We start from the raw sequence: 16045 nt of genomic DNA, 5'->3' as shown, positions 1-16045 counted from the left end.
AAATTATTATTTTTAATAAAAAAAATGAAGATTTTTTGTGGTTCTCCTTTTGTTTTATTAATACAAAGATATGGCATAAAATGTGAGGATAATATTTTCTTTGAAGCCAAAATAGACCAGGGCTGTGAAAATTTATGAAGTTTAGTTTTCATATAATTTGAGAACATTAAATTGTTGTGGGACCTGAATTTGAAAATTGTACCAATATAACATGCTTCAACGTAGTCTCAAGGTAGTACTTGTCTCATTCCCTCAACCGTAAGCAACCATGATTAAGCCATATAGGCATATATATAGTTGACTTATCATCACTAATTAAGAGGGTATCAAAATTATATTACTTTACAAACTAAAATCGAATTTCACCAAATATTAATCTTAATCATTAATATTTTTAATTGCAACAACACAATATTTAATTATATGATTGAGACTAATTATAAATCATGGTATATAATTTGAGTGTGTAAATTGAGACTATATCTATCATTTAGTTATATGATTAAGATATTACATATCAATTTGTGTAATTTGAGAGTACAAATTAAAAATGCATCTAATATTGGTGTTGTTTGGTAACACTTAAAAAAACAGTTTTTTATTTAATTAATTAAAAATTTGACAATTAAACATAAAATGTGTTTGGTAACTTTATTTTTATTTTTTATTTTTTTAAATTTTAATTAAAATTTTGAAAATCGAATTTTTTCACTACAAATTTTTTTAAACAGTTTTCAATTTTTCCTTTTTTTTTTCTTCTCTTCTTCAAATCAACACATCATATTATTAAACAAAAAATAAAAATAAAAGTTATCAAACGTGTTTATTATTTTTTGTTTTTAAAAACAAAAAACAAAAATAGTTACCAAACATATTTTTATTTTTTAAAAATAAAGAAACAAAAATAAATAATATTTCTATTTTTGTGTTTAAAAAATTCAAAAATAAAAATTTTACTTTTGCCCCAATTATTCTTTAATTAAAGCATAACTAACACCAACTAACCATTCCCAAAATTAATAACAACTACCCACACTTTATTTGCCTATAAAATATGAGGACAAGGTGGTATATATTCTCTCATAACTACCCACATCTTACTACATACACAAAGACATTGCTTCTTTTTGTACTAGTCCACAAAAATATATCTTAATTAATATATAACCATTACAAGAATGGCAAGTTGTTCAGTTGTGAAGATACTTTGCTTGGTGGTATTGGCCATGGTGGTGACATCACCAGTAACACAAGCTGCCATAACCTGTGGACAAGTGTCTAGCGCGGTTGCGCCATGCTTAAACTACCTAAAGGTTGGTGGGGTTGTCCCGGCAGCATGCTGCAACAGTGTTAGGTCGTTGAACAGTGCAACCAAGACCACAGCCGACCGTCAAGCTGCCTGCAAGTGCCTGCAATCGGCTGCCAGCAGCATCAAAGGACTCAACCTCAATTTTGCCTCTGCACTTCCCGGCAAGTGTGGCATCAACGTTCCTTACAAAATCAGCCCCTCCACTAACTGCAACAGGTGACATATACTATGTACCATGATTCTTTTTAACAAAATTATGGGTTTTTAAATTGAAATTTTTTGTACTATTCACTTTCATCACATCATTTTTTAAAAAAAATAAGTGTATAATTAATATATACAAATATATATATATAAACAATTTATGAACAAGAATTTAATTACTATTGTTTTGTAAATTGCTAACAATTAATTTTTTTAGGGCTTATATATCTGTTAAAATACGATGGGTTTATACCTTTTTGGACCCTGTATTTTGACAAATTACTTTTTGGATCCTATGTTTTATAAAATGGTTAAAATAGAATCTTAAACTCAATTTTGATGAAGAAAAAATTGAATATAACAACACAGTTTTTAAGCATAATAATTTTATTTGTCATCTGAATTGTTAGTTTGGTAAATTATTTGTGATTTTAGTTGAGAAAACATTAACCAAAATCGGGTTTAGGATTCCATTTTAACTATTTTACAAAACATAAGGTCCAAAAAGCAATTTGTCAAAACACAGGGTCCAAACAGGTAATGAAAAAAAACACAGGGTCCAAAAAAGTATAAACCCAAATACTATTTATTATTATAGTTGGTAATCCGGGAGTTACATAATGTACACTACTTAATTTCTTGTTAATTTTTTAACAATTGTGTATGGTGATTTATACGTACTATGCTCTCTAATAATTATGGTTTTCGCTTTTTTTTTTTTTTTTTTGATGCAGTGTCAAGTGAGCTTGATGGAGCATATCGTGATTTTCCAGCTTTATATTAGTATATAATATAAAATATGAGAATAAAAAAGTACTGTGGGTGTCTTATGACTATATAGCTCACATCCGTACTTTTATTTGGTCCTCTCCCTAGAGAGTCGCTTTTTATTTGTAGCTGTAATATCATGTTACGTTTTTATGATGAGTAAAGAAGTTATAATGGCATATTTATTTTTAAATACTTAGATGAATTTATATCCTGTGCGTGCTTTTAAAAGATTATATATGTGTATAAATATATATCCAAACATATTTATATGAGATTAATATCCTGAGAAAAGCGATTACGAGAATATGCATTATCTATAATCCTCCCTTTGATAATATTCTTAAGCTTTGAATAAAGTGACAGTTAATTGAAGTACTTTCTCTCTTGAGAAAAATTTATATATAAATGTTTTCGTGCCAAAAATTATTTTTTATACGTAATACTAGAGCTAACCTTCACAAGTCCAGGCACAAAGACGACACGACACAAAAAATATGAGTTTGGGTAAGACACAACACAAAGTTGCAAATTGGCACGACATGACATGACAAGCCTGAAGGCATGACACAAAAATACAAACAGACTAACCCAAAAGCACGAAATCATAAAAAGCCCTATATTTTGACATTAGTAATGCACAACCCAATTTATTCGAAGCTACGAAAATATAAGTTGTGCCGGGCTGGACCGACCTACATTTACAACTTTATGTAATAAACAACTGGTAAGATAATTAAAGTTTCAAAGTCAACTATTAAAAAGTTATCATAGTTAAAAAAAATTTTATCATTGTGTCAAAATATTGATGATATAATTTATATAATAAAAAAATTAACTTTTAAGCCAACACCTAATACATAATAAAAAAATATGTCATCTGGGCATTATGACGAGTTCATCCTTGTACTACTAATATATATTGTTGACCTAAATTTTTGTCAACTCAATAACAAGAAATAAAGGTGGTAGAAAAAATGATGAACACAAGATTTTTACGTGGTTGGGCTGTTAATGAGGCCTATTCCGCGAGTGACTTGTATTGCAGAAATCTCGCCGGAATCACAGGCTTCTAGGGTTACGACTTGGGCAGAGGATTGTCTTGGTCCAAGGTAATTAGGAGTCCAAAAAGTAGGGTTTAGGATCTTTACTAATGATCCCCTCATGTCCTATTTATAGTTGGCATGAGGGGTGAGTGAAAGGTTGTCAGCCTCTATTACAAAGCAAATTCTTCCCTTATTCTTTGGGGAATATTGAGAGTACAAAAAGGTATATTACATGTGTCATTTTACCACAGGATTATCAGGGTGGTGGTCTAGCCTAAAAAGTATGTGGTCCCGAAATCTCAATGAAAAAAGGCACCTGGGACCACCTCCGAGAAAAGTGGTCCCCCAAATCACCGAGAATCTGGCGGAACCATTATGGAAAGTTCTCAACCAATCGAGCAGTTACCATCAGAATGTCTGACCTTGGAAACCTTTTAAGAAGTCAATCGTCAGGAGCTTGTGGAGGAACCCAAGATCTCTCCTTAGGGACCAGGGAAGTGACAGTTCACTTATATTACGTTAGGTGGTCTCCCCTTCAAGGACTCTTCAGAAAACCTGCCTTACTCACTGCCATGTTTCACCAAGGGCAGACGTGGTCGGCAAGCCGAAAATGGCCTGGAACATTTGCCCCCAACTCTCTGGCGTACTATACAGTGGAGACTTCTCGGTACCTAACATGTGGCAGAAATTATTTGTTTGCTTAGTCGGTAACTTTAGGCTCAGTGGGACACGTGTCAGGCATGACATTCACCTCGAAAAGCTGCGATTGCATTTAATGTTGGAACACGTGGCATTCATTCAGTGGTTGGGTCTCTGCGAGAGCATTAAATGTTGAGGACACATGCCACCTTCTGACTAGTCGGGACTCTGCGACTTCCTTTGCCAGCCTATCCCAAGGAGTAGGTTGTCAACTCAACGGACGTCTTTAGATGGTACCTCTCTCTGCGAACCGTCGGATACTACTCGAGTACTTGCAATTGTAATCCGACTGTTGATTCAAATTTTGAAAAACCCTATTTAAAGTCGGGATTCTTCTCATTTTCCCCCTACGCCAAAATTTTTTAGCCTTCTTCTTCCCTGTTCGACTTTCGAATTTCTTTCCATTGTTTCCGACAAGAAAGCTACCTAGCCTGCTATTCTTCTTAGAGCCCATTGGTTACCTCAATAGACCTGCAAGGATATTTGAAATAGGCGGATACCGATTCATTCGAGTGAGGACTACCTACCACACTTATCGATGCTTCTTATTACGTAAGTTTCTCTTTTCCTTTATGAATAGCCTAGGGCATATAAGTATTCCTTAGGCTCAATAATCATTCGGTAGATGCTTATGATTTTTGTAGTTGGGCAATTTTTTAGGGTTTGTATCCCTCGGGCCGCCCATTTCGAATTAGAAAGCATCGTCTGTCCAATATCTCAAAAGGACCTATAAACCTGGGACTAAGCTTGCCTTTCTTCCCAAACCACTTCACACCTTTCATAGGAGATATCCTTAAGAAGACTTGATCTTCGACTTTGAATTCCACATCACGCCGCTTGGCATCCGCATAACTTTTCTGACGGCTTTGAGCAGCAAGCATACATTTTCTAATCAACGCTACTGCTTCCTGAGCCTCTCTAACAGCTTCAGGTCCAAGTCGTTGTCTTTCTCCTACCTTGTCCCAATGTAACGGCGATCGACATCTCCTTCCATAAAGAAGCTCATAAGGTGCCATCCCGATCGTTGACTGGTAGCTATTATTATAGGAGAATTCTATCAACGGCAAGTACTTACTCCATGATCCTCCGAAATCAAGTACACAAGCGCGCAACATATCTTCTAAAATCTGTATGGTACGCTCGGATTGACCGTCTGTCTGAGGATGAAATGTTGTACTTAGACTTAACTTGGTACCCATGGCTTGCTACAAACTTCCCCAAAATCTCGATGTAAACACCGATCCTCTATCAAATACTATTGTTTTAGGGATTCCATGAAGTTGTACTATTTCTTAAACATAAATGTCTGCGTATTGTTCTACTGTATAGGAAGTCTTGACAGGCAGAAAATGAGCTGACTTGGTTAATCTATCTATTACTACCCAATCCGAGTCGTGTTGCTTATTCGTTCGAGGCAAACCCGTCACGAAATCCATGGCTATGTCATCCCATTTCTATTTTGGAATGCTAAGTGGCTACAATAAGCCTGAAGGCCGCTGATGTTCTGCTTTCACTTGCTGGCATACCAAACATTTAGACACGTACTTTGCTATATCCTTCTTCATTCCTGGCCACCAATACATTGCCTTAAGATCGTGAGTCATCTTGGTCAACCTTGGATGAACTGAGTATGGGGTGCTTGGGACCCCGAGCATTAGGATTTAGTTGAGGTTACTTAAGCTTGAAGTAACCTGTTAGAAAGAAAACTACGTTCAAACACCTTTCTCTGGCACCCGTTATCCTTTTTGACCGTTCGTTGCAATTTCAAAGGAAGCTTGGGTTTTAGGAGTCAGAATCAAGCGAGGATCAAGGCATAGCGATCCTAGGAAAGATTAGAAGCTTCTTGACAGAAGGATTTAGCGAGAAATAACTTAATCAATGGTAATCCAAGCTTTAAGTTTTGAGTTTTAGAGTTTCTAGGCTTTGATTTGGATTTTGTGTGTTGATGAATCTTTGATTTGTTTGAGCCTCGGGATGTGATGATTTTGGATCATTGGTGTTGACCACGGTTTTGGCCAACGACGAGTAGACAATAAAACTACACTAAACCTTCAAGAGAAAAAACGACACTGACAATTTTTATAGTGGTTCAGCCCCAATGTGTTGGTAATAGCCTAATCCACTTAGAATTATGATTTATGGATCTACACTAAAGATTAGATGAACCTGAGTTAACTGAGTTTCTTCAGTGTAAATGAAAAGAATACAATATTTCTCTCAGAATACAAATACTCTCTTAGGAAAATCAAAATTCGAATCCCCTCCATGATGCCATGAGCTCTGTATTTATAGGCCCAGGATCGTACAAACTGAAATCCCTAATAATCGGGATATTTTCATTACTCTCATAATATTTAATTAATAATAACATTTAAAATACAACAATATGCGACTTTTTTGGGATAATCTGAGAGATTCCTGCGTAGGTATGACTGGTTCTAGACGAAGTCGTTGCTGGAATTTCGCTTGCATAACAATAATCTGCTTAATCGGTCAACTTCACTACTTGAAGAAAAATTGTTAGCCCAAACACTTGACCAGTCGGCCAAACACTTCACTGGTCAACCAAGCACTCTACCGGTCGATCATGCACTTCACTGGTCGGCCAAGCACTCCACCAGTCAGTCAAGCACTTGATTGATCGGCCATGCACCTCACTGGTCGGCCAAACACCTATCTGGTCGGCAGGAGCAGATGACTGGTCAATCAAGTATCATTTCCGGTCGGATAAATCACTTCCAAGCAAAGCTTTGACTCATCCATTTCTTGCCACGTCATCGTTTTCAAATTTTGGGGATAACATTTGCCCCCCAAGTTTATTATATGATATACTCACATAATAAACTTTCTTCTCCACTGCTGACGGCATAAAAAAAAAACTAACTTTACACATTCTCCCGCCTTTGCAACAAACCACGACGTCATACCAGACCACGATCACTGTAATTAACTGCTCCCAATCGTGGGGGAGAGAATATACCCAAGAGAATTCCAAGAGTCTAAGAATAAGTGACAATTTCTACTTTTCCCTTTAAATAGACCCATAAGTGTGCTCACAACTCACAAGCAAAAAGAAAACCAAAAAGGCTCCCAAACCTCTTCATTTCCCCTTGGCCGTGACCTCCCAAAGCTCCTCCCCCTCTTGGCCGAAAACCTCCAAGAACTCCAAGAAGGGCTCCAATTTTCTTCAAGCAAATCCAAGGGCTCCTCAAGAAATCAACATACTTGGGTAAGCTCTTCTTCCTCATCTCCATTTATGTTTTTTTTTCTTAAAGCTAAAAAAAAACTTGTAGGCCGAAACCCTCATTTAAAATACACCCTTGAATTTGTGTATGAATCTTTGATGAATGATGCATAGTGTGGCTGCTTTGATGTTGTTTAGGCTATGGGTAAATGAATTTTGTCTCCAATTTCATGAAAATTTGAAGAAAAAGTAATTTTTCACCCCAAATTGCATATTTGTGTTTATGGGTATTTGATGAGAAACTAGGATCCTTAGAACTTTATAAACCTTTTAAATCCCACACTTTGATCTTGTTGTAGTGTACTTTGAATGATGAAAATGTGTTTGTGTATATGCCCTTTGAGATTTAGGTTTTCTCGAAAATGATCTATTAGGAAGTAAGCATATGGCCGATCGGTCATTACCCCTTTTTTTATTTTCGGACATTTCCCAAAATTGATTGGACACCACACAACTGCTCGGACACAAACGCATTTGGCTTGAACTAGAGCCCCACCAATCGGACACCACGGACTAGCCCAGCCCCTCGAATGTGCACGTCATCTACTTGGATCATCACCTAGCCGATAAGACCAACACCCAGCCAACCGGACATCACGCAATGGCTCATCGGACGCGCCCTGTTGTAGCTCCTCGGACACAAGGCCCAGCTCTTCGGACACCATGCAGCAACTCCTCGGCTGCGCGCCTGTACAGCTCCTCGAATGCGTGCCAGCAACCCCTTGGCACCCTCTTCTCGGACGCACGCACACGTAGCCACCCGATTGGATCATCACACCATTCGCCCAGATACTACGCGCATCTGCTCGGACACCATGCGCGTCTGCTCGGACGCATCAGCCACCTGGATGCAAGGATTGCTGCTCGGACTAGCCCAGTCGCTCGGGTGCACATAGATCCACCAAGATGGCCTGTCTCTGTAATGCCCCAAATTTCCTAATAAGGTTTAGGACCTTGATTAGGAGGCCGGGAGGGCCATAAATGATTTATTATGATATTTAATGATTATATGCATGTTTATGTGAATTATATTATTATATGATGGTGAATGCATGCATATGGGCTCATATTTATAATGCAAGGGCATTTTGGTAATTTGGCCACTGTGGGCGTAATTGTATGTGTTGGGTGCATGAATGTGATTAATTAATATAGCCACATTATAAGGTGGATTGGTTCGAGCTAATCGACATGAGACGATCATGAGATGTAAGTGTTCGGTCCAGTCATAACGGGTTTAAGTTCGGGGCTCGGGGTGAGTCTCGGGGTGAATTTAATGATTAGAGCATTACCGGGAATTAAAGGGTAATGGGATATGATTTATTGGTGTTTGGGAATATTGAGATTAGCGGGAATTGGAGAGCGTTAATTATGATTAACGGTATAGGTTGGAAAGGACAATTTTACCCTTGAAGTGATTTTAGAGGCTTTTGGTGGCTTAAGGGCATTTTGGTCATTTAAGGTTTTGGATATATATAGCATAGGAGGGCTGTAGAAGGACAGAACAAAAACAGAGGCTATCCACTTCCCTTCCCGTACACTACCTTCCCTTCATCCTTCTTTGGTGTTCTTGAGGCCATCTTGAGGTTTTGAGCTAGGAATTCAAAAGGCTAAAGTTGTGGACCTGGTTAAGCTATTAAGGAAGGTTCAAACTGGTTGCAAGGTGAGTTTTAGTCACTTGTTTCAGGTTATGCTCTGTTTTGATCTTTAAATTCTCAGCCTTTGATCCTTGATGGAAGTATGGATTTAAAGGGGTTTTGATTGATGGTATGATTGGGTTTTGATGATGAGAGGTTATGGGTGATGTATGGGGGTTTAATTATATGTTAGGAAGAGGTTTTATGATGATTAGAATGACTGGTTTGAGAGGAAATAGCACAGGGGAAATTCTGGTGCGTGTGGCCGACTTGGCTGGTTTGGGCTGGGCGCCGCGGCGCAGCAGGGGAGCGCCGCGGCCCTTGGCGTCTGGCAGGGGGGGAGCCTTTCTGTTTGGAGGCGCGCCACGGCGCAGCAGGGGAGGGACGCGGCCCTTAAGGCCATTTTGACAAAAAACATGTTTTTAAGCTTGGGGATTCAAGCCATAGGCCTCGGGGTTGTACCTAGTACCCGGTTAAGTGGGGATTGATCTCCCAGAGGCTAGATATTGATTTGGGAACTTATGTTGATCATTTTTATTGATGGTACCTTATATTTGGTTATGACTAGGTAACCGCTAAAGGACTAAAAGTTGATCGTTCTCAAGGGTCGCTCTTTTAAACGTTCTAGCTCGACTTTGAGGTAAGAAAACTGCACCCTGTGTATATGAGACATGCATGGCTATTATGATGCATGTTGGTTGATTAATGGGTATGACACGCGTGGTTAGTGTTGATGCATGACGGCTAATTATTATGTATGACATGCATGGCTACTCTTGGTTCATGTTGGTTGACTATTAAATGTGACATGCATGGCGGTTATTTGTGCATGTTGGATTGCTGGATATGTTGCATATGATGCATGAGAAACATGTGTTTGGGACATGCTTTATATACTGAGTATGATACTGTTCAGAGCTTGAGCCTCTGTGTTTATGCATGGCCCTAATAGCACTACTACCTGTTTGGTAAGCATGCTAAATGCCTCGTTTATGGATAAGGAACATGTGATATATGATTGGTGGCATGTCTTACTTGTGAAAGACACTGACTAGTCAGGGACCGACTCTAGAGTCGAGAATTATGCATTGAATGGCTCTATGGCATTAATGCCAGACCGACCCTAAGGTCGAAGAATTTATAAGCACTTGCCTGGTCTATGACCAGATGTTTATGGCCAAGGTATATGACCCTGGTGACTGTTTGTCACATGGCCAAGGGACGCTGTCCATTGCACGACTCTAGGGTCGGGAGGAAGGTTATGTTGGTGACCATTCACCATGCACCTGTCCCAATCAACTTATGAAAGGATCACGTATCAGTTAAGCCCTGGTGACCCTATCGTCACATGGCTAAAGGGAGCGATGCTCATTACCGTGACTTTTGGCTATTGTCACCAATTTGCCTGGACTGATAGTCCTGAATGGTTATAATGATCGTTGTTGATATTATATCATGTTTTATTGTGTTTTCTTGCTGGGCTTCGGCTCACGAGTGCTACGTGGTGCAGGTAAATGCAAGAGGAAGCTGGACCATCCTTGAGTTTGAGAGCTTAGGTGATGACGTGTACATATGCAGCTGCTCGTCCGCCACGGCCGAGGTTTAAGTGGAACTAGGGTTGAACCCTGTTTTGCCGCTTAGAACGGCCTGTTGTAAATATTTTCTGTAATAAACTCTTAAACTTTATTTTCGGGATCCCAATGTATAAATTAAACGTTCTAGTGAAACGTTACATCTTAACCAAAGTTTTTAATCCCTAAACCGCTAATCATACTTAGTTCACGATTTTGGCCAAATGACTCGATTAGCGAGTTTAGCACTGTTTACAAGGCACACCGTAACGGTCCCTGGAGCTGGGGCGTTACAGTCTCCGCTCAGACACTACGTGGAGCAATCGGAGGACACGCCACACCAACCACTTGGCTTCACACGGACCACTCGGAGGCACGCCCATCCGCTCGGGCATACATATCCATCCGATCAATCATTCACATGCATTTGCTCGGACACATGAATGCCCCCAAGCATTTTAGGCATCAAAATTTCTTTTTCCCTCATGCACTTTTATTTTGGGGAGTATAATATATTTTTCCTTTGCACTAATTAATTTGTGTTTGTTAGGGTACTCACCTCCCCATACTTTCTGTTTTGTAGATGAATCGATTAGACTATAGGGGAGGTGACAACCATACAAACTCTGACACTTCAATTCAGCCATCAAGTGACACTCCTCGAAGTAGCGACTCTTCATCCAAGTCTCCTAGCAGTCGCACTCCCAAAGATCGCCTTCGCTGCCTTAAAAAGATCCTTCCCCGGTCAGCCTTATATTTCCTTCACGAAGAACAGTTTCTCAACCAACAAGTTGAACATCTAGAAATGAGGGTGAAGAAATCCAACCGACTTCCTCAGGACCAAGACCCTCAGGTGGCTCGCAGAGCGGCACAGAAGGTAGTGGAACGTAGTGAAGTCCAAACTGCGACTTTTTCAAGACCGCCTTGTGATGCGTGTCGTATGCCGTATCAAATTTAAATATTTTTTTTTATTTAATGCGTGTCGTATGCCGTATCAAATTTAAATATATATATATAGTTTTTTTTTGTTCACTTACACCAGCTACTTCAGTACAGCGGTAAATAAGGGGTTTTAGTTTTAATAGCTGAAAACATATAATGATATAAATATCAATGATTGATTAACTAAGGATATAATGATATTAAAGAAATAGTCAAGAGTTACTCTCCACCTTCAACAATCAATCTATCAACAATGATGAATAATATTCCCTATTCCCAATTAAACTATTAACCCCGTAGATAACACTTAAGCAGTCAATTATCCCAGTTTCCCTAATATAATTAATTAAAGCTAAGCGCCCTTAATTAACCATTTTTACCCAGCAATAAACTCATTAAGCATGCAATCTATTTAACCTAATAAAAGCATTACACTTTGTGGAAACAGGTTAATCTAGGCAACAAATTCATTAAGCATGCAATTCATTTAACCTAGGTACTATTTCTCATCACAATTAAAATACCCGTCACAATACCTTAATTGTAATTTATCACTTTACTTAGAATTAGGGCTGACAATTAGTGTAAACGTGTCAAATTCGTGTCGACACGATTATGACACGACACGATTAAGGTAAACACGAACACGACACGATTATTAAACATGTCAAAAATACGAACACGAACACGACACGATTATTAAACGGGTCAACATGATAACACGATTATGACACGATTAATCATAACTATACGAAAAAAATCATAAAACCTATGTAAAGTATTCGTGTTATCGTGCTGACACGATTATGACACGACACTATTATTATATGGGTCAACACGATTATGACACGACACGATTAAGGTAAACACGAACACGACACGATTATTAAACGTGTCATGTTCGTGTTTACCATAATCGTGTCGTGTCGTGTCATCATGTCGTGACCCAAATTGCCACCCCTACTTAGAATCCTAAACTATTAGGTGAATACAAATCCTAAGATGATAGTAGAACAATGCAAAACCTTAATTAGTGGCCATCTAAACAAGATTTTACAAGATCCATGACATTCAAATAGAAAAATAGAAGCAATTTAATATAAGGGAATAAAATGAATAAAATTCGTCAATGCATTCAAGATCTCATGTCTAAGGTTTTGAAATAACCCTTAACTATAAAGAAAACTACTCCATAATCATATTCATATTCATAAACATAAATATTCAATGAAAATAAAAGAGTTTTGAGAAGAAAGAAAAACTAGATTGAAGAATATAGATGATGATGTTTTTTCCTCCTCCTCTACTGCCCTAGCCTCTAAAAATCGCAATCCAAAGTTATAATAAAAGTTAACCCTAATCCCTTTTATAGCCCCCCAAAAATTACATTTAAAAATTGAAATTTAAGAAAAAATCGATCGTCGGTCGCAGCCAGTGATCTTGGTGGCCGCGGCCACTAAAAAAATGTATTTTCCAGAAAATCGGGCTCCGGCCGCGGCCACTACGTTCTGTCCCCCAGGTCGCGGCCGTAGCAAGTTTTCCCGTTTTTCAGTTTTCTTCTACTGCAATGACGAAAAGTATTTTAAGCATTACAATCAGTCATGCTCAGCACCGAGCAGTAGACTACAAGGAGTTTATCAAGTTGTTAATTGATCAGCTGGTGGAAGCCCAAACCAAAGTAGAAACTTTAACTTCCTCTGAAAAGGATCTCAGATCCAAGGTTGAGCAGGTGGAGAAGACCATTGCCGAGCGGGATGGATCTCTTAGGGAGCTGGCTAATGAAAACCAGAAGTAAATTCAAATCAACAAGACGCTGACTGGTCAGGTTGAAAAACTGACTTGCGAGAACGAGGAGCTGAAGCGAGAAAAGGAAGTCGATCTCGCTCGCTATGAAGAAATTTGTTTCAACTGCTTCTACTAGGTATGGAAGTTGAACAAACCCCTCAACCTTAACTTTCTCACAGAGGAGGCCAAGGCAGAAGAACTTGCCAAGGGCGAAGCAAAAGCCACTGAGGAGGTAGCCAATCCCGCTGGTGTTACACCCTTTTCTCCTACGTTATCGTTCCGACCGGAAGAAGTCACCGATGCTGAGGATGGTGTTGATTAACCTGAGTGACAATCCGACCAGGGAGTCCCATAGCCGACCAGAGAACTCCTTATCCGACTAGTAGACATTTATTTTATATCTTGTTATTATACTTTGCTCGTATGGTCGAGCTATTGGCATGAACACTTTACTTTTTAGACTTGAGTCATTTAAAAGTTTTATTATGACAGATGCCTTACATTTTCATATGAGTACTTAGTTTTCTAACTTAGAAATTCTAAACATTTCATAAGTCACTACTAAGTATGCTTTCTCACATTCTTATTGCTCTAACTTTTTATGAGCATATCATTTTGTTTACACACGAATAGTTGTTCTTAACTTAAAATTTTGAAAAAATTCCAAGTTACTTAAGCTTTGTAAAACAAGTTAGCTTAACGACCTTTTTTGACTTCAAAAATTTACAAGTCAGCCTGAAAACAAATATCTTTGCTCGTGTTCTCATTGCTTGTGTTGAATTATATACCAGTATACCCTATGTGCCCCCCAAGTGATTGAGGGTTGAAAAATCCTTGATCACTTGCTACTTGACCGAATTTGTCCAAGCAGTTATTACTCATGAAGCACATTGAATATAAAGAGGATATTTCAGTAGTTAAACACTGCAAAACATTCGACCATTTAAATGCTGGCCATTTATCTGATGGAGATCGACCAGTTGAACACTGGCCAATTTTTTTTTCCAATGCACTAACAGTTGAACACTGCCAAAGTAAAAATAATCAACACATATGCAAAATTTGTAGCAAGATTCGACCGCGCTGCGTGTTATCTCTTTTATTACTCGTAAAAAATAAGGACAAAGCGTGTCTAATTACAAGTCTCAAACAAAATAAAATTATTCAAAAATAAAATGACTGGTTAGCAAATAGCTAGTTCATAAACAAACTTAAATAGCAAGTTAAACACTTGAAACTAAGCTACTGCTTTGTAAGCAGTATTTATTGATAATATTTCCTCAAGTGCTTGCCTTTCCAATAGTTCCTGATCAACTCTCCATTCAATCGAGAAAGTTTGTAAGTGCCGGGTGGTAGGACTTGCTCAATCTGATGTGGTCCCTCCCAATTTGGTCCTAGCACTCCAGTCGCTGGGTCTTTGATGAACACCTTTCTAAGGACCAAATCTCCGACCTGGAACTTCCGATCTCTAACTCTGGAATTAAAATAGCGGGCCATTTTTTGCTGATGGGCAGCAACTCTCAAGCTTGCTCTTTCTCGTCTCCAACAAAATCCAAAGATTCAGCTAACAACTGGTGATTCTCCTCCTGGTCATACGTGGTTCTCCGATGAGATGGTGGGTCTACTTCGACAAGCAACATGGCTTCATATCCATATGCCAAGGAAAAAGGGGTATGAACAGTTGCTGTCCGGGCAGTAGTCCTGTATGACCAAAGGACCTCTGGCAATTCTTCCGCCCAAGCACCCTTAGCTCGTTCTAGATGCTTTTTTAGAGTATCCTTCAAAGTCTTATTTATGGCTTCAACCTACCCATTAGCTTGCGGATGAGCTACCGAGGAGAAACTTTTCGTAATGCCATGTCTAGTGCAGAAATCAGTAAACAAGTCACTATCGAACTGAGTGCCGTTGTCAGAGACTATCTTCTTGGGCAGACCATAGCGACATATTATATTCTTAACTACAAAATCTAACACTTTCTTTGAGGTGATCGTTTCTAGTGGTTCAGCTTCGGTCCACTTGGTGAAATAATCCACAACAACTACTGCAAACTGTATTCCTCCTTTTCCTTTGGGCAGTTTCCCGATCAGATCAATTCCCCATACTGCAAAAGGCCATAGACTCTGCATCTGCTTCAAGACATTCAGAGGTGCCCTGGGTACTTTAGAAAATCTCTGGCATTTATCACACTTCTTCACATACTCCACGGAATCCTCATTCATTGTAGGCCAGAAAAATCCTTGCCGCAAAATCTTTTTGGATAGACTCTGCCCCCCAGCATGATATCCGCAGAACCCTTGGTGCACTTCGGACAATAAGTTTTTCGACTGGTCGGGTGTTATGCATCTAAGCAGTGGCATAGAGTACCCTCTTCTATACAATACCCTATCCATCATAATATACCTAGCAGCTTGCCTCATAATCTTCTTGGCTTCATTACGATTATCTGGTAGGACTCCTTGCTCAAGGTAAGTAATGATGGGTGTCATCCAAGTGTCAGCTATTGTGATGGGCATGGCTTCTCGTTCATTAATACTTGGTTATGCCAAGTATTCCACTGGTACTATATTCAAAGTTTCAGCATATTTTGCACTAGCCAATTTTGCTAAAGCGTTTGCATTGGAATTCTGCTCCCGCGATACCAGTTTAATAGTATACTCCTCGAATTATGCTAGCAGGCCCCTGGTTTTATTCAAGTATGCCATCATGCGCAAACCTCTTGCTTGATATTCCCCTAAGACTTGGTAGACCACCAATTGGGAATCACTGTTTAATTCATGTTTGCTATCTGGACTGTAATGACGAGGGGGTCATTATGAGGATATCTCACATGTCATGCATCA

The 16045-nt window shown here is 38.8% G+C and overlaps 1 protein-coding gene across 1 annotated transcript; it reads left to right on the top strand.

Moving 5' to 3' along the window:
* The first annotated feature begins 1062 nt into the window (after positions 1-1062).
* LOC133801433 (non-specific lipid-transfer protein 1-like) lies at positions 1063-2460 on the top strand. Its single transcript, XM_062239638.1, has 2 exons — positions 1063-1525; positions 2248-2460. The coding sequence occupies exons 1-2, from the start codon at positions 1179-1181 to the stop codon at positions 2255-2257; spliced, it is 357 nt and encodes a 118-aa protein (XP_062095622.1). The 5' UTR covers positions 1063-1178; the 3' UTR covers positions 2258-2460.
* Positions 2461-16045: the final 13585 nt, after the last annotated feature.

Source organism: Humulus lupulus, chromosome 9 (assembly GCF_963169125.1).
Source record: "Humulus lupulus chromosome 9, drHumLupu1.1, whole genome shotgun sequence".
In the NCBI taxonomy this organism is placed as follows: domain Eukaryota; kingdom Viridiplantae; phylum Streptophyta; class Magnoliopsida; order Rosales; family Cannabaceae; genus Humulus; species Humulus lupulus.
The sequence above is the reverse complement of the archived record's forward strand: the minus strand, read 5'-3'. Positions and strand labels throughout refer to the sequence as shown.